A 19,991-nucleotide genomic window follows, 5' to 3' on the forward strand; every position below is an offset into this window, starting at 1 on the left:
ACCACTTTGTCCTTTTCTCTAACCCCATGACACCAGCTAGTTATCAGTTTCTTGTTTCTTGGCTCTAAAATCACCTCATTGCCCACTCTGGGCAATGGAGTTGGCCCTTTGTTTTTTCCTTTGGCTGCTGGCACAATGGCAGTAATATTTGTCAGTAGAGGGCATTGCAGAGACATTGAAGGAGGAGGGGTTTTTCTTTCTGGTTCCAGGTTCTTGCTTGGCAGGCCCTTGGAGTGCTGACAGCACTCCAGTGCTCACCTCCTCCAGCACACACAGCTCCTGCAGCTTCCAGCCCCTGCAGCATAGGCAGCTTCTCCAATGTTTGGCTCACTGGGCACGGTGGCTTGTCCAGCACCTGGCTCCTGCAGTGCACTGTACTGGGAGGCACCCCGTGGCCCACAACTTCCTCCAGTATCATCTTTCAGTGGTTTTGTAGCAAGTAGCCCTGGTAAATACCTCTCATAAACAGCCTCCTCTAACACCTAGACAGGAGATTTATGGCAAACACCAAAAGGAAGAATTCTGGCAAGTTTCACCAGCATGGCACACCAGTCACTTCCCTGTCCGTTCAGTAGACCGCAGCCTGGGGGTACCCTGAGGACCTCTACCTGGGCACTCCGTCTCAACCCTAGGGTAGTGACTGTTCCTTGTATCTGCTATTCTTATATTTTTTCAAGTTCTTTGTACTTCCTAGCCAATCTCTGATTACTCTTATCCCCCATTATAGTTAATTAATTCTTTATAGTAAACTTTTCCTATTCAAATTACTGTATAGTTTCCATCTCCTGAGTAGACCGTTAGTGACACATGGCTACTGCAACTATAAATGTCAGGAAGTGATGACATCCCTTTCTAAGGGAGTATGAAACTCATATACATTTCAGCGTCATCATTATTAGAATATCATCCAGTTCTTTTCTGGAAGGATGACCAGGGTAAGGGTTCTCCTCAAACATATTACTTAGAACGGCTAGCTGACTAGGAGTAAATGTCATAGCTGATAGAAGTTTTCTTTCTGTTCTCTCTCCTTCTACTGGTAATGAAGCTGAGGAAATTTGGGGCAAAGAAAAACAAAAAGTATGATGCCATTTAAAGTATTAGCATCAGAAGACCAAGCTTTCCTCTCAAATCTCAAAATATTGGGAGATCCACTGCCTGACACAGGAAAAACACAATGTTTTACAAAGTCTTTCCACAAGATTCCTTTTTTCCTCCAAGGAGGTGAGCATTTGGTGCATAAATTTTTAATATTTTGTTCTAGCATGAATCAAGAGTAATTAACTATCTCAAAGATAATATTAAAATTAAAACTGGCATCAGTATAACTTAATGTAATAGAGGATGTATTGTACATTATATCTCATTAGGAAGATTGATTTTCTATGTAGAAAAAGCATAAACAATGATAAGTGAATAATTGATTACAAATAATATGAAGAAAATGAAATAGTTATTCATAGATTAATAAGTTCTTTCCATTAAAAAATGACAGAATTTATAACAGTGTGAATCAGTAAATAATTGTTTATTATTTGAGATTAGTATTTCAAGAATCATGGCAAATTTTCCAATAGCATAACAGAGCAATAGGTGGGCACAGAAGAGAGAGAGAGAGAAATAAACAATGTGTGAGAGACAGATTAAGATTGAAACTTGATTGAGAGATAACCAAAAACATTCTTTCCTAGCATATCTTTGCCAAGGACCTGTGTAGGAATTTCAGGAATTTCCTGAAGTGGATTAAGATGAACTCAGCTCCACCATTTTTTCCTCTTTTCCCTTCCCTCCCCCAATCCCTTTCCCTCTCTCCACTTCCCTTTCCCTTTACCCATTTCCTCCTCCCCCCACTTCTCTCCCTTTCTTTTCAAAGGATAGTGTGGTAATGGGGTCAGGTGGATTTTGTAGTGATTTTAGCTCCTCCTTTTTTAGCCCCCTGAAACTGGAAGATTTAGAAAAATTCTCTAAACCTTATTTTATGTGAATAACAATAATAATTATTTTTGCAGCAGCAAAATATGTACAGTGCTTCCAGGAGGTTCTGGCACATCTTAAGTACTCATGAACATTAGCTATATTACTTTCTTCAAAGGTTCAAGGGCTAATGCATTAATGCCCTTACTTTACCCTTGAAACTTCTGATCCAGAGCCCCAGGAGAAGAAAGCAGCCTGCCCAAACAAGGGATTATCGATGATATCCTGTGGCCCTCCCAGTGCTTCTAGCCATATCACTTCTGGGCTAAAGAGAGAATCTCTTCCTCCTTTAACTCATTAAAAATGACCACATGGCACATGGCTTGAGCTAAGACTGTTTAAGGAAAAACACAGCACTAGATGGAGCTATTTTGTAGCACAAAGAAGTACAAAAGAGATTTGGGATTAAAAATTTACAAGATTTAAGAGTCAAATTCATGCTTCAGCACTTATTATGCCACATGTTGAATCCTTAAATATGTTATTATTTAACTTTTCTGAATCTACCCATCTTCATGTACAATTGTCATATCACTGCTGGTAAAGCTCTTCATGCTTGTAACGATTTAAAATGACGAGTGTTTATCAAGGACTTAAGAACTTATTATGGACAGATAGCAGCATGATGATCATTGGAGCAACCCTTTGAGGTACATTATAGTCACATGCCCCCCTTAAGGAGGAGGATATTTGCCAACTGTCATGGCCCCCAGCCGGTGAAAAGTATTTTGAGAGTCCCACTGCAGCTAGCTTTGCTTTATTCCCACTCTAAGCCTCTACATATGAATGTAACAAGAGCAACTGCAACCTTTTATGGTTGGGGCCTTGGTCAGTGACCCTATTTGAGGATGGCATATCATAGACACTCATAGAAGTTTACTGGTTTATTACTTGGTGCTAATAACATGCTAAGAGTGATGGGAAGCCACTGATTCAATTTCAGTCTTGAGAAAATAGTGAGCAGCTGTGGTGGGGAGCTGAAAGATTAACAATCAGTTGTATTTTAAAACATTGGCTGATAATATATTTAATCCTCACAAAGGTCCTTTCTGAAAGCTGTCACCTCTTCCCTTAGCTGAGGGAACAGCAGGCACCAGAGTAGACACTTCTCCTTTACACAAAGGGCAAATTTATAGAGCGGTCCTTCTCCACCTTTAACATGCATTTGAAGTCATCTTAGGACCTTATTAAAAATGTAAATTCAGTACATTTGGGGTGCTGCCAAGCCTCTGTATTGCAATAAGCTCCCAAGGGGAGGCCAGTGCTACTGATCTGCAGACCCCATTTTGAGTAACTAGTCAAGAGGGTTCATATTGTTTTTCATTTGTTTGCCTCACCACATCCAAGCCACTGGGCTTGAAAATAACCTGAGAAAGTGAATATACATAAGCGTGTAGGGTTCTACAGAACTCCCTATGATTAATGAGAGTCCTACCAGTACTCACTGTTGAGTACTGGTCAGATTGTTCTACACATTAATCCACTGAATTCTCACAGCAGCTCTGTAAGATGGATAGCATTCATCAATATAGGTGCTAAGGCATAAAGGGAATACCTTGCCATATTCATAAAATAAATAGGAGGAGGAGAGGAAGGAACGTGATATAAAGTAAGTGAGAACAAAGTCCAGAGCTGCTGAAGGACAAGAGGTATTGGATGAGTCTTAGGCTCCTGAATTGATCACATCACTGGAAAACAATTTGTCAGTGGAGCCAGAGAGGAACAGATAAGTAAAGAAGTTTTTGACGTGTAGCTGGAGGATAAGGGAAGGAAGGCAGAGGACTAAAGTAGATGCATTTCTAATATGTTGATTCCTCTACCATTACTTCTGCCTGATGATTCAAATTCATATCAGGGCAAGAGGTTTGTTATTCACTCACATTCACACAGACCACCTCTGTCAAGAAAGAACCACTGATCACTGGCCATGTTGGCTGCAGAAATGACCCTCCCTATTAAAAACCTCTCCCCAATTATTAGCTGACAGCTAAGGTAACTGAGCAGAGATTTCAGAGGCCACATATGATAAAGAAAACAGACATTACACAATTAGGTCAGAAAATATGTTAAAAAAAACAAATAACAATAAAAAGCAATAACAATAAATCCCAGAGAGGGTAGATAATCATATTTCCAGAGATGCCAAAATATATTTGGGTTGTTATCTGACCTTTGCTATCATCAAACAAGATGAACATCTTTGTATGGACATTGAGACCACCTTCTAAAATTTTTAAAAGAGTGGAAGTTGTAAGCCAGAAAATATTTACTTTTGTGAACAATTAATAAATTATATGGTTCAAAACTCAAAGAATACAAAGAGGCCCAGTAAAAAGTCTGCCTCCTTCCTATCCTGTCCCCAATCCTAGTCCCTTCTCCACTAGGTAGCTCCAGTCATGAAATCTTGTAATGCATGAGCAAGCATTATTTATTTTTTATATTTTAATTTATATTCTTTTTCCCTTTTCTTTCACATAGCTAGTGGCACACTGTATGCTGTTTTGCATCTTGCCTTTATAACAATGTGTTTTAGAAATCTTTCCATTACTTAAAAAGTTTCCTCATTCATTTTTTTTAATTATTTGTTTTTAAAGAGAGAGGAAAGGAAGGAGAAAGAGAGGGAAAGAAACATTGATGGGTTGCCACTTGTACATGCCTGGAATGGAGAGAGAACCCATAACCCAGTCATGTGTCCTGACTCGGAATCTAACCAGCAAACTTTTGGTTTACTAGGGGATGTTCTAACCAGCTGAGCCACATGGGTCAGGGGTTAATATTTTATTTGATGCTGAGAATTTGTGGTGCTTCCAATATTTCTATTCAAACAATGCTTCATTTAATAATTTTGCACATTATTTCACACGTGTGCTACTTATCTGTTGAGGGGATTTCTAGATGTGGGCTTGCTGAGGCTAGGGGGATTACACTCCCACAAGCTGTGTATGAAAGCTCCTGCTTTCCCCTAGCCTGGCCAATAGGCTCTTAGATCTGGAATCTTTGGCCATCTGATTGGCAAAAAATTGTGCATTTATCGTGTGTGAGAGATTGAGAATCTTTTTAGAAGTTTAATAGCTACTTCTGGGTTTTTTTAATCAATATCCTTTGATGGTATGATTTTATTAAAATCACTCAATTTGCACTCTGGCAGGTTAGCTCAGTTGGAGGGTCGTAGAGGGTCCTTTCCTAAAACGAAATGTCTCAGATTCACTCAACAGATCAATGTTTCTCCCCCCAGCCCCTAAATCAGTAAACATGTCCTTTGGTGAGGATAAAAAAAAATAAATAAATTTAATTTTAAAAAGTCATTCAAGCTCCAAAATCCTCCAAATATTTCCTCAGGAGATAGACTTTCTTTCTTTACTGATTTTCTTTTCTTTTCTTTTCTTTTTTTTTTTTACAGAGTGACAAGAGAGACAGCATTTGTTGTCCCACTTACTTATGTATTCATTGGTTGATTCTTGCAGTGCCCTTGACCGGATAAAACATGTAACCTTGGCTAGCAGGACATTGCTCTAACCAACTGAGCTACCCAGCCAGAGGTAAATGTGGACTTTCAGAGTCGGAGTTTGCACTTTCGAAGTTTTCTCTAAATGCTGCCAAATGACCTTTCAGCAGGCAGCCTCCAAGGACTGTCCCTCCACAACTCCGCCCCGGGCTATCTCCCTTCTGCATTGGCTCCTAGTGACCTAACCCTCCCCGCAGCTCCGCCCCGCCCGCGCGGCCGCAGCCTTCCCGGCGTGCCCTAGCATATTTCCTTACGTGCTGTGGGCGGGGCGGAGAGGAGAAGGGGCCCTTGCTGTTGCTGCTCCGGGCTTTGGATCCGGAGGCTGCTGTTGTCCGCTCAAGGCTGACTTCCCCCACATGAAGCACCTGCGGCGTGGTGACAGAGGTCTAGAGGAAGGTACAGACAAAGCCAGCACACCCTCCCTGGCTGCACTTGGCCTCAGGCCGGACGTTTAGAGGCCGCTCAGTTGCTAAGCAGCTACCAGGGCGCTGGAGGCGGAACAGGAGATGGACCAGTACTGCATCCTAGGCCGGATTGGGGAGGGTGCACATGGCATTGTCTTCAAGGCCAAGCACGTGGAGGTGAGGCTAGGGCGGGGCCGCGGGGGGCCTTCCTCCTTCAGTTACATTCATTTCTGTTTGTGAGAAGTGCCGGACCCTTGCAACGGACTTTGCCTCCTTCAACTTCGTTGTGTGTGCTCATCACTTTAATCCCTTTAAGGGTTTGGGGAAGGGGCTGCCAGGTTGTGGCCAGCTTTCTACCGCCAGCGATTGTCCACTAGGAGCATGCAGTGAATGTGTCTGAGCTGTTTGCCCAGCTCTGCGACTGCTGAGCCCTAGACTGGCCATGATTTTCCTCCAGGACGCGGTGGGGGTACTTTCCATCTCCCCGAGGGCCTCAGGCCTCTGCATCCCACCCAGAGGGCACGTTTCTGGTTCCCTTGCTCACCTTTCCCAGAGGGGAATGGGGTGGCAGTGTCTGCATTGTGTCCCACACAGACTGGAGAGATCGTTGCCCTCAAGAAGGTGGCCCTGCGGCGGCTGGAGGAAGGCATCCCCAACCAGGCCCTGCGGGAGATCAAGGCTCTGCAGGAGATCGGGGACAATCAGCATGTGAGTGAGGCTGGGGTTCTGAGGAGGCACCTTGGCCAGCCCTTCCCCATTCACTTCTACTCTCGGGGCCCACACCCACTTTGCTCCCTCATATGCTTCCCAACTCCTCACTAACTCCCTTTCTTGTCTACTTATTCACCCAATTATTTCATCCCTCACTCATTCACTTTGTTCACCCACTTACTTCTTCCTATACTCATTCATTCACTAACTTATGCCTTTTCCTCAAAAACATTTAGTGATTTCTAATGGTAATAACTGCTACCTTCTGTGTTCCTGTTATGTTCTGTAGGCTGGGTTACTGCAGGGAGGTTTCAGGATCTACCTCTCAGTGCAGGAGAGCAGACTCAGCCATCCTCTCACGGGTGCTTAGCTTGTATGTGGAGGCTTTTGCCCAGGTCTGACTGAGGTGTCTGGATGCTTTCAACTTGGGGTCTCCTGTAGGCTCTCCCCTGTGTTGGGCACTGGCAACACGGTGAAAAACTGGCCCTCACCTGGCTCTTGAGCACTTGAGTGAGGTAGGGGAGATGGACAGAAGCTATAGGACCAGCGGGTATGATTTGTGCTGTGACAGACTGGGAGGGGCTGTGGGCACATAAAGAGGGACACCGTATACCCCAGCCTTATTCTATTTGTGGCTCTCTCTTGTCCATGTCAGGAGTAGAGAATGTGCTCAACTTCCAGAGGAGTGACAAAGATGGATCAATCTTGGGTGGGTGATACTCTGATTTCGTTCCTTAACCTCTGGAGATATCCATGACATATTGTGTGACAAAGGCCTGCTATAAAGCTGTTTGTTTCATCCTGGTTTGCATGAAAATATTATATATATGTATATGTGAACATGTGTCTGTATGTATCATATCTCTTGTAAAGTCTGGGGGAATACACTCTTAAGGTTGACTATAGATGGTAGGATTTTTCTTTTGTTGGTTTTTAAAAAATAATTTTGTGTATTACCTGAAAATACGTGTGTGTTTCGATTTGTAAAATGATTGTGTATGAGCCTCAAAATCAGAAAAACAACAAGTCCATTCTCGGTTTTTGAGAAGAGTGAAAGGGCTTGCTGACAGCTTGTGTGTGGCCGAGGTGGAGGGCCCATAAGAAGCTGGTGACAAGGTTCCACATCCTGTGGATTTGCAGACCCGATGATCTATTTTGAAATCATTCCAGATTTCACCCTGGCCTAGGCCACCATCAGCTTTCAGCAGAACAACTACAGCAACCTCCCCACTGCAGCCCCCATCCCACAGTCAAAAAATGTAAATGAAGTTGTTCATTCCCAGTGGCTTGTCTTCACACGGAGAACATTGTCACCATCTGCTTCTGCCCACCTCCAGCCTTTCTTTTCATTCATTCAATACAATTTAAGTGTCTCTCCCATGACAATGACAAACACTGTCTAGGCTCTGGGAGTGCAGAGCAGAGCAGGTAGCCTTCCCCTAAATGACCCCACATGCACATGACCCTCCCTCCAGGCTCCTTACTGTTTTTGCCTCGGGTTTTGTGCTTGCTGCCCTCTTGCCCAGAGCTCCTTTCCAGCCTCCTGCATAACCATCCCCACCCCATCCTTTTCTCTTCTGTCCTCATTAGAACCTGGACATACCATGTAGATTTGTTCAGTCATTTGCTCCTTGGTTCCAACCTCAGATCACATGTCACCTCCTCTGTCTGTCTTATCTTCTTCCTGGGCAAAGGCTGGGGGTCCCAGAGAGAATCTGAGCCATATGAGCCTGGGAGCTGACAGGATGCCCTGCTTGCAGGTTGTGCAGTTGAAGGCTGTATTCCCGCATGGGGCAGGCTTTGTGCTGGCCTTTGAGTTCATGCTGTCAGATCTGGCTGAGGTGGTGCGCCACGCCCAGAGGCCGCTGGCCCAGGCACAGGTCAAGAGCTACCTGCAGATGCTACTTAAAGGTGTCTCCTTCTGCCATGCCAATAACATCGTGCATCGGGTGAGTCCCAGCATGGGCTGGGATAGGAACAAAGGACCAGCTGAGCTGGGGGTGGGCCATCCCTTGAAGAAGACATGGCCAGAGGTGGGGGATGAAGAGGGTGGGGCCTAGGGTAAGCTGCCAGGGATGTGGTCCCGCAGAGGATGGGGGTCTGGGCTGAGCCCATAAGGTCCTTTGGGGCACTGGAGGAGCTGACACCTCCTTTGGTGCTCTCAGGACCTGAAACCGGCCAACCTGCTCATCAGTTCCTCAGGCCAGCTGAAAATAGCAGATTTTGGCCTGGCCCGGGTCTTCTCCCCTGATGGCAGCCGCCTCTACACACACCAGGTGGCCACCAGGTAGGGAGGGCCGGTTCTCAGGCGGGACTTAGCAATGGATAGGCCCCAACACTCCTGCTGTGGAAAAGATGCTTCTGTACCTTTCCAGACATTGCTCATAAGGTTGGTATGGGGGCCAGGGTGACCTGGGGCAGCCTTTGTCAGATTGCTTACTTAGCTATGACCACCTGCCTTCCTCTCACAGGTGGTACCGAGCCCCTGAGCTCCTGTATGGTGCGCGCCAATATGACCAGGGGGTTGACCTGTGGTGAGACTCCTGTGGTTTGGGCATGGGGGGGATGTGGGTCATGGAGCCACCTTTTCCTCCTCAGCAATGTGATCTCTAAGCTGTTTAGGGGCATTTTTCTGCCTTGAGCTCTACATTGCCTTGGGTATCTTCCCCAGTTAGGATATCTCTGAGGAGTTTGGGATAAATATTCTCCATGATATTTTTGAACTGGGTCGGGGTTGGGTGGGATCAGAGTGATTGTCCCAGTGGGAGGCTCCTGGGTTGGGGTTGGGGAGGTGTTCTGAAGTGTGGAGCATTTACCTACTATGCAGGGGATTATAACCCAGAATGCAACATCCCTAAGCTATCCAGAGGCCTGGATCCTTGGATATGAAGGCTCTGAGCCTTTATTTGTGATAGGATGGTTTGTACATGCGTAAGAATTTGAGATTTGTGGATTGTTTTGGAGGTCTGCCCCCGAATGTGAGGAGGCGGCGGTGTGTCCCAGAGAGTGAAGTTCGGAGAAGTCTCAGAACTGTTGAGTGGTTGTTGTGTGTTCCAGAGCTGAGGCCTGAAACATGCTAGGAAAGGGTGATATGCTCTATTATAGGCTTGATGCCTTTGATTGCTTAGGGGGTCTGTATTCCTGGCTAAGAACTCTTTAGGGCCAAGGGGTATCCAGCCTTTTGGTGTCTGTGGGCCACACTGGAAGAAGAGTTGTCTCAGGCCACACATCAAATACATTGCAACACATAATCACAACAAAAATCTCATAATGTTTTAGGAAAATTATGATTTTGTGTTGGGCCACATTTATAGCCATCCTTGGATGCAAGCAGTCCATGGGCTGCAGGTTGAACACCTCTGCTAGGCTACTTTGTCGGTGCATTGACCCTCATGTGAGGAGCAGGCATTGGTGTGAGATCTGTCCATGATGGGGAGTGATGGAGCTGGCATGAGTAAACCTGTGTTTATGATGAAATGATGGAGTTGGTATGGGGAGATCTGTGTCCTTGGTGTGAATCTGTAAGCTGTTTGGGTTCTCTATCTGCAGGGCCGTGGGCTGTATCCTGGGGGAACTGTTGAATGGGTCCCCACTTTTCCCTGGGGAGAATGACATCGAACAGCTCTGCTGTGTACTTCGCATCTTGGGCACCCCTAGCCCTCAAGTCTGGCCGGTTTGCAGGGACCCTCAGTGGGGAGGGGTGGGAGGAGGTGTCATCCATTTCCCCCAACAGCTGATGACTTCCATCTCCTGTAATTTATTGTGGCCCCATGCCCCCCTGAAATCCCAGACCTCTGTCCTGGCCCAGCTTGGGGGCCCCTCCCTCCCTGATATGCTGAAGGCAGGAAGGCCAGGTCCTCTCCACTGCCCCTTCCTGCCTGCCCCTAGCACACTGCAGTTCTCATCAAGCTGAGGATGGAGCAAGTGTCCAAGAGGGTGGGGGCATGAAGGACTGAAGGACTGAGTGAGTGTATGAAGACATGAGTGATAGGGTGAGAGCGGGGTACATGGATGGGGCAGCAGCTAGTATGCCTGAGCTGATGGGTGACAGGGAGCAAGGACTGATGGGGAGCTGGCTGGCAGTGCTGGCCCTGAGGTGCCCCTTTCTCCTCAGGAGATCACGGAGCTGCCCGACTACAACAAGATCTCCTTCAAGGAACAGTCTCCTGTGCCCTTGGGGGAAGTGCTGCCGGATGCCTCTCCCCAGGCATTGGACCTTCTGGGGCACTTCCTCCTCTATCCTCCATACCAACGCATTGCAGCCTCCCAGGTAGGGTGATCCCCATTACCCTGATCCTCTTCATGCATGCTCACATGACCCAGGAGGTAAAGATCCCTTAGAATATGTGATGGGGGGGGTTCAGAGCCACTGTGCTTCTCCTGAGCAAGCCCTAGAGGGGCTGTGGGCTGGAAGGGGTGGCCCACTAGAAGGGCGTGCTCACCTCACAAAAGTGCACACCCCCAGATACTGGTGACTTGCTCCTTCATCCCTTCATTCCTTCAGCAAGTATTTATTCAGCATTGGCATATGCCATGCACTGTCCTGGGCCCTGGCCCAGAGTGGACAAGCAGTCATGGCCCTGTCCCCGTGGGGGCTCTACCCTATGGTGAGACAGGACATCCAGGCTGTGGGAGTGGGAGGCTTTCTGGAGGAAGACAGGTTTAGGCACAGGAGGTGTTTCTCCAAGAGAGATGATAAGCAGAGGCCTGGGAGGAGGACCTAGGAAGATGGGCTGTGGCAAGGATACAGGGAAAGAAGAGAGGACCATGGGTTGATTGCTTCAGGGTCTCTGTCAGTGAACCACTCTCCCCCCACCCCTTGGCACTAGCAGCATGTTTTAATACATATGGTGAGCACCCATGTCCTTAGTGCCTTCAAAACATGCTGAGACCAGCTTACCACTTCTCAGCCCCCTGCTGCTGACCCCAGTCTAAGCCCACACCCCTCCCCCCTCCCATTGCTTCCCAGAGTCTACTCCTGCCCATTCAGTGTCTCCTCCCACCTGGCAGGAAGCTGTCACCTCTGTGACCCTACCTGTTCCTGTCCCCATCAGTCACCTCCCTCCGGCGCCAGGACTCCCTCCATGCCCTGGGGTCGATGTACTTCTATCCCTGTGCCTTCCTCACTCACCCCTCTTGTCTCTGCACAAGTGACACCTCCCAGGGGACCTCCTCTCTCCATTTCAGTCCTGCTGCCTCTCCAGCACTAGTCATCAGACGCGCTGACTCTTACTTCACCTTCTTTATTGTCCTCCACCCCCGGCTGCATGGAATGTTCTGTGCCCTGCTGCACCTCAAGCCTCTCAGCAGTGCTCAGTCAGCCCTCAGAGATGTGTCAGCTGAGTGGATGAGCAGATGGAGGAATGAGCCTCTGTAGGGCAACGATTGGTCTCTTCCTCAGGGAAGTGAGCTGAGCCTGGGATGGAGAGGTGATTGGTTTCTTTATGCTGTTCCTTGCTTGCTACCCCCAGGCCCTCCTGCACCAATACTTCTTCACAGCTCCCCTGCCTGCCCACCCTTCGGAGCTGCCAATTCCCCAGCGCCCAGGGGGACTGGCCCCCAAGGCCCACCCGGGGCCTCCCAATGTCCACAACTTTCACATGGACCGTCCCCTTGAGGAATTGCTGTTGAACCCAGAGCTGATTCGGCGCTTCATCCCGGAGGGCTGAGATGTGGGGCCAGACCCCACCAGCCTGTGTTCCAGGGCCACACTCCAGACTGACTCTACCTCCTATGGCCACACTATAACCACACTGGGCTCACTCCATAGCTGGCCCTACCCGGGTCAGGCGAAGAGGATGTCCAGCCCCAGCAGAGAAGGAGACCTGCAGCTGTGCCCTTGGCCTCCATGTGTTGCTGACTTACCCATCAGAAAGAGACAGTGAGCCCTCTACCATGCCCGCCATGGTGCTGCTTCTCCGGGTGCTGCTCTTCTGGTCAGGGATGGTCCTGGTAGAGCCATCTGTGAGAACACAGAGTAAGATGTCAATTCCAAAACCCAAGTGTGGAGGGAGGTTTAGTTTGCTTTTGTTCTCAGAGATATTAAATACTAGTTCATTTTTGAGATTTATGATTAAAAACACCACATAGTTCTGCCTGGGTTCTGCCCCTCTTCCATTCCTTTCAAGGGAAGTGGCTGAGGTGTCGTCATCTTCTGGTCCTCACTTCTGTCGTCACAGGGAAAGTGGCCCCATTCATGGCTACTCTAGTCTTAGGGGCTCCCTAGGAGCCTTATATGATGGAGCTCCGACTTAGAGGTGAGGTGGCAGAAGTCAAGGACAAGGATGACTAAGGTTATGAAACAAATACTTTAATCTGGTTTACAGACACCTCCGCCATTTGGAGGAGGGTGAGCCAGGACCAGGTGTGCCATCTTTTTACTAAGAGATATCAAAAAAAAATTAAGACATAGGCATTCCTGAAATTCATTTGTTAATTTAGTAAATACCAATACAATTCCATCTGGCTCTTGTTTTTCTTATTTAATAATTTGATAGGAATATTGTGAAATATACATGGAAATGAAAGGGTTGAGAAGAGGAAGCAGAGACAGAAGAGTAGAAAAATGATGAAAGGACTTAACTTTTCAGATACTAAGACTTGTCATTAGTGCTGTAATGCTGAGGCAGTGGCGTTGGTTCAGGGATAAATAAAGACAGACTAGAGGAGTTCTTAGTAATCTTTTATTCTTAAAATAGTCATTACATGCTTCATGTGAATAAACTTTGTAAGCACTGAGGACAGAGGTGACTGACACTGCCATAGTCCTTGCTTTTAGAAGGAATACAAAACAAAATAAACCCCAGTTCCTTTCAGGGAAAAGTCTGCCTGTCTCTTATGTCTTTTTTTTTTTTTAATTTTATTTTTATTTATTTTTAGAAAGAGGGAAGGGATGCAGAAAGAGAGGGAGAGAAACATCAATGTGTTGTTGCCTCTTGCGTGCCCCCAACTGGGGACCTGGCCCACAACCCAGGCATGTGTCCTGACTGGGAACTGAACGGGCTACCCTTTGGTTCACAGGCCAGCACTCAGTCCACTAAGCCACAGCAGCCAGAGCTGTCTCATATATCCTTAAAGATGTTTTCGGGATCTGGCCTCTGCCTGTTTCTCTAGTCATATCTGTAGACTCTAAGCTCCAGTCAAGCTCAATTTCTGGTAGCTCTCACCTCCACATAAGTGGGAGTTTGTATCCACATCCTTGGCCATTGACCCTCAACCAACACTGCTCACGCAAGACCCTAAACCTTAACCCACCCTGATCTTGACCATCACCCTGAACTTAAGCCTTACACTGAACCTGACCCTTACTTGTCACCCCAAGCCTGACATACCCACTCATCCTCACCCAATTTTTTACCAGACCCTTACCTACCCATACCTGACCTTGATCTTGACATTAACTCTGACCGTCACCATAACTGACCCCACTTGACCTAGAATTTAACCTTGTACATGAACTTGGCCATCACATTCACCTTAACACTGACTCTCTAGTTGACATTCATACTTTGATGTTCATCATGACTCTGATTCTTATGCTGACCATCAATATGACTGTCATACTTATCCTGACCTTGAGTTACCCTTGGCAATGACAATTTGTCACACTGGTCATTCTCAGAATGCTAACATGAACGAGACTCTCATCACCCTCGTTCTGATTCTGACCCTCAGCTTCACTCTACCTCTAGACTGAATCCTCACCTTAACAAGGTCTGTCGTTCTGACCCTGGATTACAGTCTTATCTTGAAGCACACCACATACTCAGGCTGAAACTAATCTGCACTCTAAACCTTACCACCACCCTGATCCTGACACTGACTTTGATCTGGACCTCAATTTCACCCTGACCTTGATCCTCAACCTAACACTGACCATGCAGAACCTTTACTCACACTTGGCTGTTGTCACTGACTCATCCTAATCCCATCCTGATGTTGAACCTGACCTGGACCTTGATCCTGAAGTCAAGCTTCAACTGGCGTTGACCATCATTTTGATGACCCTCATTCTCAGCCGGACCCTTACTCTTGCCCAGATCTTGACCCATCCTTGTCCTTGACCTGACCTTAACTATAACTGACCCTCTGTGGTAGGTGTAATAATACCCACCCACAAAGATGTCCATGTTTTAACCTATGAATATTGTTGCCTTACATAGCAAAAGGGACTTTGCAGATGTGAATAAGTGTACAGACCTTGAGATGGAAAGAGTATCTAGATTATCCAGGTGGGTAGAGAGAGAAGTGGAGGGGGGTGGGTTTTTCTTTTTTGTTTGTTTTTTAAATGTTTTACATATTTTTAGAGAGGGGAAGGGAGGGAGAAAGGAGAAAAATCAATGTGAAAAACAATTCATTGCCTCTTGCACACCCCCGACTGGGGACCAGGGTCTGGGCAAGTGCCAGTGCTAGTACCAGTACCAGTGTAAGAGGGAGGCTGAGGGTCATTGTGAAGGTAAGGGTCAGGACCAGGATGAAATTCAGAGTGAGGGTGAATATCAGGATCAGGGTTAGGTGGAGGTAGGAACAAGTGTAGGGTGGATGACAGATGCTGGTAAGGACCAAGTTGATCAGGGCAAGCTTAAGGAAGAAGGTCAGGGTCAGGATAAGGATAAGGGCAAAAGGCAGGTCCAGGGTGAGGGTGAAAGCCAGGTGTGAACCAGATGAGAGGTCCAAGTCAAAGACCAGGTTTAGAGGGGAGGGTTGAGGTCGAGATGGAAGACGGGCACATATATTGGCAAGTGTGAGGTCAAGGGGCAGGGCCAGCACCTGGGCATGGGCTATAGAGGTAAGTCAGTTCAGGGTCTCTGTAAGGTCTGCTACGAAGATCAACGCAAAGGTGAAGGTCAGGGAGAGGGCCTGGGGGAGTGTGAGAATGACGGTTAGGGCAAAGGCGACTTCCCTGGGTGACGGCAGAGAAAAATCCGAGCCCAGAGAGAAGCCGGGCTAGTGGGTTACAGAATGGGGCCAAAGTGCATCAGAAGGAGCGGGGCGAAGAACAGTGGGTTGGGCGGGGATTGGCTTAACCAGGCAGAAGCACTGCAAGGACTGGGTTTTCCTGCTGGGTGAAAGCCCGGTGAAAGCCTGGTGAAAGCCCGGTGAAAGCCTAGTGAAAGCCCAGTGAAAGCGTGGAAAAGGCGTGGCTGAGCTGAGACAGCGGATGCTAAGGGACCGCTGCTGGGTCCGCAGGAGTTCTCGGCTGCAGGTCTTCTCTTTCCTGGAATCCTGAGTCTTGCTTTATATTGTCCTGCTCTGTAGCGTGCCCGGTGGGAGGCAGGGCTGGGGACATGGCCACGGGATGCCCAAGGCTTGCCCTTCTCCTGTCTGGGATGGGGTTTTCGGCGGCCCGGTGTCCGTGACCGGCAGAGGGCGTTTGTCGCCTTCCAGCTGGTGACTTCAGCGGACTCTGGAGGGTTAGCTCTGAAAGCCCCCGGTCGCCTTCGGTCCGGAGCGCCGGCGCGCTTTGCACCAGGCCCTCACAACAATATGCACACACACATCCTACCATTAAGGTTCACTCCTGAGTTTAGTTTCGGGATCAGTTCTCTTTCTCCTCATGTTTCTGTTATTTCTCTTAGTGGGTGGGCCAGGAAAGCCACGCCCCTAGCTCTTCCCTGAAGTGGCGACCTCCTGCTTCTTCGCAGCTCCCAGCACCACCTGGACTACATTAGTCACATCTAAGCTTCACTGCTTGTTATAGGTGCACTCAGCTCTTCGTGGGACTCAGCACAACTATAACTTGTTTGCAGGGCTTATTTATTTAGTGGCTGCTGTTCCTCGCTAAGAACAGGGATTTTGTCTTTTACCTCGCTGTGTCCCTAGCATCCGCTGTATGGCTTGACATATAGTGTACTCTCAGTATTTGTTGAGTAAAAAAATTTCTTTTAAAATAATTCATTATATTATTATTTTTAAACATTTATTTTTTTAAAGATTTTAAAAATCTTTTATCCATTTATTTTCAGAGAGAGGGAAAGGGAGGGAGCAAGACAGGGACAGAAACACCCATGTGCAAGAAAAACACTTATCAGCTGCCTCCCCAATGCCCCCAAACAGGGGACCAGGCCAGCAACCCAGGCACTGCACCCTGACCAGAAACCAAAACAGCAACCCTGGCTTGCCGTCCCCCAACCCACTGAACCACACCAGCCATTAACAAACAGATCCTTACCTGAATTCTGTAATCACAATTTTAAATGTGTAAAGTCAAATATTTGGTTTCCATCTCCATTTTTAACACTAAGGAAAGTATCTCAGTGAGTGCATTGTCCTGGGTCACCCAGTGCAGGCCCACACATGGATGGAATTGGATCCTGGATGCTTTCACAGCAGCAGGAGGATAGCATAGAGGCAGAGTTTGAAAAAGATATGCCTTATACCTTTTTATAGGTCCTGGTTTCCTCTTATGTATGATGAGGTCAATAATCCCTGCCTCAGGGTGTATGGTTAAAGGTAAAGATCTAACAGAGAGATCCTTAAAGGTGAGTAGGATATATTTTGCAAATTATATGACATATTATAATTCTATATGTGGGAAATAAGATCTCAGTTGTGTTTTGAACCAGGAAGTATAGAAAAGAGAAATTAATAAATTTTCTTGGCTGGTTTGATTCTGCAAAATATAAATGTTACATTCCTACCAGCCAAAGACAGTTAAAAATTTTTTTTTTATTGATTTCAGAGAGAGAGGAGGAAGAAAGGGAAGAGAGAAAGAGGAACAACGGTTTGTTGTTCCACTTATATATGTTTCATTGGTTGGTTATTGTATATGCCCTGACAGGGGATCAAACCTACAACCTTGGGACGACACTCCAACCAACTGACCTACCTGGCCAGGGCCCAAAGAGACTTCTTGAGGGCTGAGAAACTTTGATCTAGGTGAGTAAAGTCTGTGGAAATGGGAGTCTGGGTTCAGAGGATGGTCATTGTGTTTGCTAGGGCCTGGAAAGCCACATTTCTGGGATAGGGCCTTCAGTGGGACTGGGTCACAGAAATCTCTACAGTGATTTCCACTGAAGCTATGTAGGCTCGAGAATACAGGGTGGCCCAGGTGGAGAGGCCAGGAAGTTCCAGGATGCAGGTATGGGACTTCCAGGGGCTACCTGAGACTCTTCCAAATACTTCTGCAGAGGGTAGTTGTAGAGCAGGGTCCACATAGTACCCTCCCCTTGGCAGCTGTTCCATTCCACTATCTTGGCATCTCTAGGACATCCCCTCAGCCAGTGCCTTAATGTACTCCACTGCAGCGGCTTTCTTACAGGGCTTACTGCTTTGCCCTTATTTCCAATGCTTCCTTCTCAGCAGCCAGAGTGATTTTCCTAAAACACAGTTTGACCCACTGCTCCTCCATTCACAATTCTCAAGTAGCCTCTCACTGTTCTTGTTAAGGAACTTAGGAATTGGTGAAAACAAGTCTCCAGTTGCTTTTCCTAAAACTATATGTTCTAACTAAGGCAAATTACTTACCCTCTCTCACACTCTACTGAATCTTTCTGTCTTTCCCTGGAATGCTTCAGCCATTCTCTTAGGGTACAATGACCCATCCTTTAGAAATTGATGAGTAATCATTTCTCAGTCCTTTGGTCCCATCGAGTTGGTCATTGTCTCCTTTCTCACTCATTGATTGGTGGTTTTTACTGAAGAGGGAGTTTTCTTGAGTGCAGGCACTGGGTCTGATTTAACTTAGCTCTCTGTCCCTTCCACAGGGCCTGGTAGGCTAGGTACTAACTGCATGGTGACTAACCAGATATTCTCTTCTCTCCCCACTTGTTCTAGGTCTGGAATGAAGTTTCAAGGGCCAAAGAACTGTGGAGGTGAGTGAGTGAAGGAAGAGCCAAGTATGGTCAGAACAGTGTCCCCAAAAGGAGAGATGTATATACTGGATAAGTTTTTTGAGCACTCAGTGTTTCTGGCTCTGTTGAGTATATAAGAATAGATAACCCCTACCAGTAGGAAACTGCTCCCTGATTGGGGGTGTAAGACTCTTTTTTAAAAAGTATACCAAAAATATAAGAGATTTTATTAATTGAATGGGAGGCTATAATGCAGGGGTACCAAACTTGGGAAGAAATGTACAGCAAATGAAGATTTCAGTCTTTATCTCAACAAATTTGGGGAATATACTGTAGATACAACATTCAGTTCTAGAAATTGATTTATCTATAGGTAAGTGGACAAGATTATATCTTTCCAAATATGACCCCCAAAGACATTGTGTCCTGCCCTGGCTGGTATGCCTCAGTTGGTTGAAGCATCATCCCATAAACCAAAGGGTTGGGGGATCAATTCCTAATCAGGGCACATACCTAGGTTGCAGGTTCAGACCCTGGTTGGAGTGTGTCTGGGAGGCAACCATTCATCTATGTTTCTCTCTCTCTCCCTTCCTCTCTCTCTAAAATCAATAAACTTTTAAAAATATTTAAATTAAAAAATCAATAAACATTTAACAACATTTAAATTAAAAAATTTATAAAAAGACATTGTGTCACTAGGAATAAATGAATTGACATGTGGATTGGTGTAACTATTTGTAGAAACCCTTGCAGAGCAATGTTCACCTGTTAAAATGGATAGAATGCCAACCCTAAACCCTAGTCTTTGTTCTCACCTTTGTGGATAAACTTGGGTAGGAATTTCCATTTGAGTGACATGAGTAAGTATATTTCAATTAGCAGTGCAAATAAAACCCCTCTTCAGCAGCGTATTACCTAACCTCCACATATACATCCTGTGTTACCATGTTGTGCTTCCAGGTTCCTCAAGTAGATTGTTCAGCTGTCTGCAAGCCCAGTCACAGGCGGATTTTTGAGTGATAACTATTTGTCTTTGTTTTTGTTTTTAGCATAAAGTCATTCCTTGGGATGGTATCTATATTCTTAGAAAAACACTAGGTCTATGTTTCTGGGGCTGGGACAACAGCATTCTGGGAGAATTGTCACATGCATATGTTATTTCTGGTATAGTGCCTATCATAGTACCAGGCCCAAAAGCCCTCCAGGCCTATAAAAAATGAATGTGGTTGACTGGTCAGATATTTTGAATCTGTACTTGATCATTTAAATTGAAAATGTTGCAAGGGACTTATCTAAATGTTCATGACCTTTTACATTCCTCCATTTCTTCAACACACTAAGTGTTAGCTTTTTAGTTAGAAGTAAAATTGCAAATATTTGCTTTTGTTTAAGGTACATAATTTCTGTTGTGTACAGCAGATTGTTTTGTTATGAATTGCCATCTGTGAGAGGTTTTGGTACCATGATTTTTTTTGCTATCTACATCATTGTATTTCAGAGGCATATTATATACTTTACTCGTATTCATACTTTAACCTTATTTATAGCCCTTTGATTGTCAAATAATTTGATTTTCTCATTTTTTCTGAATATTTTTCATGGGTCATC

At 46.1% G+C, this 19,991-nt stretch overlaps 1 protein-coding gene across 1 annotated transcript; it reads left to right on the forward strand.

Annotated features, from left to right (window-relative positions):
- The first annotated feature begins 5,747 nt into the window (after positions 1–5,747).
- CDK20 (cyclin dependent kinase 20) lies at positions 5,748–13,405 on the forward strand. The gene is made up of 8 exons (XM_054588070.1): positions 5,748–6,057; positions 6,475–6,588; positions 8,352–8,540; positions 8,757–8,878; positions 9,063–9,125; positions 10,141–10,264; positions 10,706–10,861; positions 12,063–13,405. Exons 1-8 carry the CDS (start codon positions 5,983–5,985, stop codon positions 12,258–12,260), a joined length of 1,041 nt encoding a protein of 346 aa, XP_054444045.1. The 5' UTR covers positions 5,748–5,982; the 3' UTR covers positions 12,261–13,405.
- Positions 13,406–19,991: the final 6,586 nt, after the last annotated feature.

This window comes from Pteronotus mesoamericanus, unplaced genomic scaffold (assembly GCF_021234165.1).
Source record: "Pteronotus mesoamericanus isolate MK-2021 breed Mesoamerican mustached bat unplaced genomic scaffold, CSHL_Meso_final scaffold_125, whole genome shotgun sequence".
Taxonomy (NCBI): Eukaryota; Metazoa; Chordata; class Mammalia; order Chiroptera; family Mormoopidae; genus Pteronotus; species Pteronotus mesoamericanus.

What these genes read in the sequence shown, in the direction of transcription:
- CDK20 (XM_054588070.1), top strand. Translation starts at nt 5,983, where the DNA reads ATGGACCAGTACTGCATCCTAGGCCGGATTGGGGAGGGTGCACATGGC. An exon ending in GACCAGGGGGTTGACCTGTG is followed by an intron (nt 9,126 to 10,140) that starts GTGAGACTCCTG and finishes CTCTATCTGCAG; the next exon opens with GGCCGTGGGCTGTATCCTGG. An exon ending in AACGCATTGCAGCCTCCCAG is followed by an intron (nt 10,862 to 12,062) that starts GTAGGGTGATCC and finishes TGCTACCCCCAG; the next exon opens with GCCCTCCTGCACCAATACTT.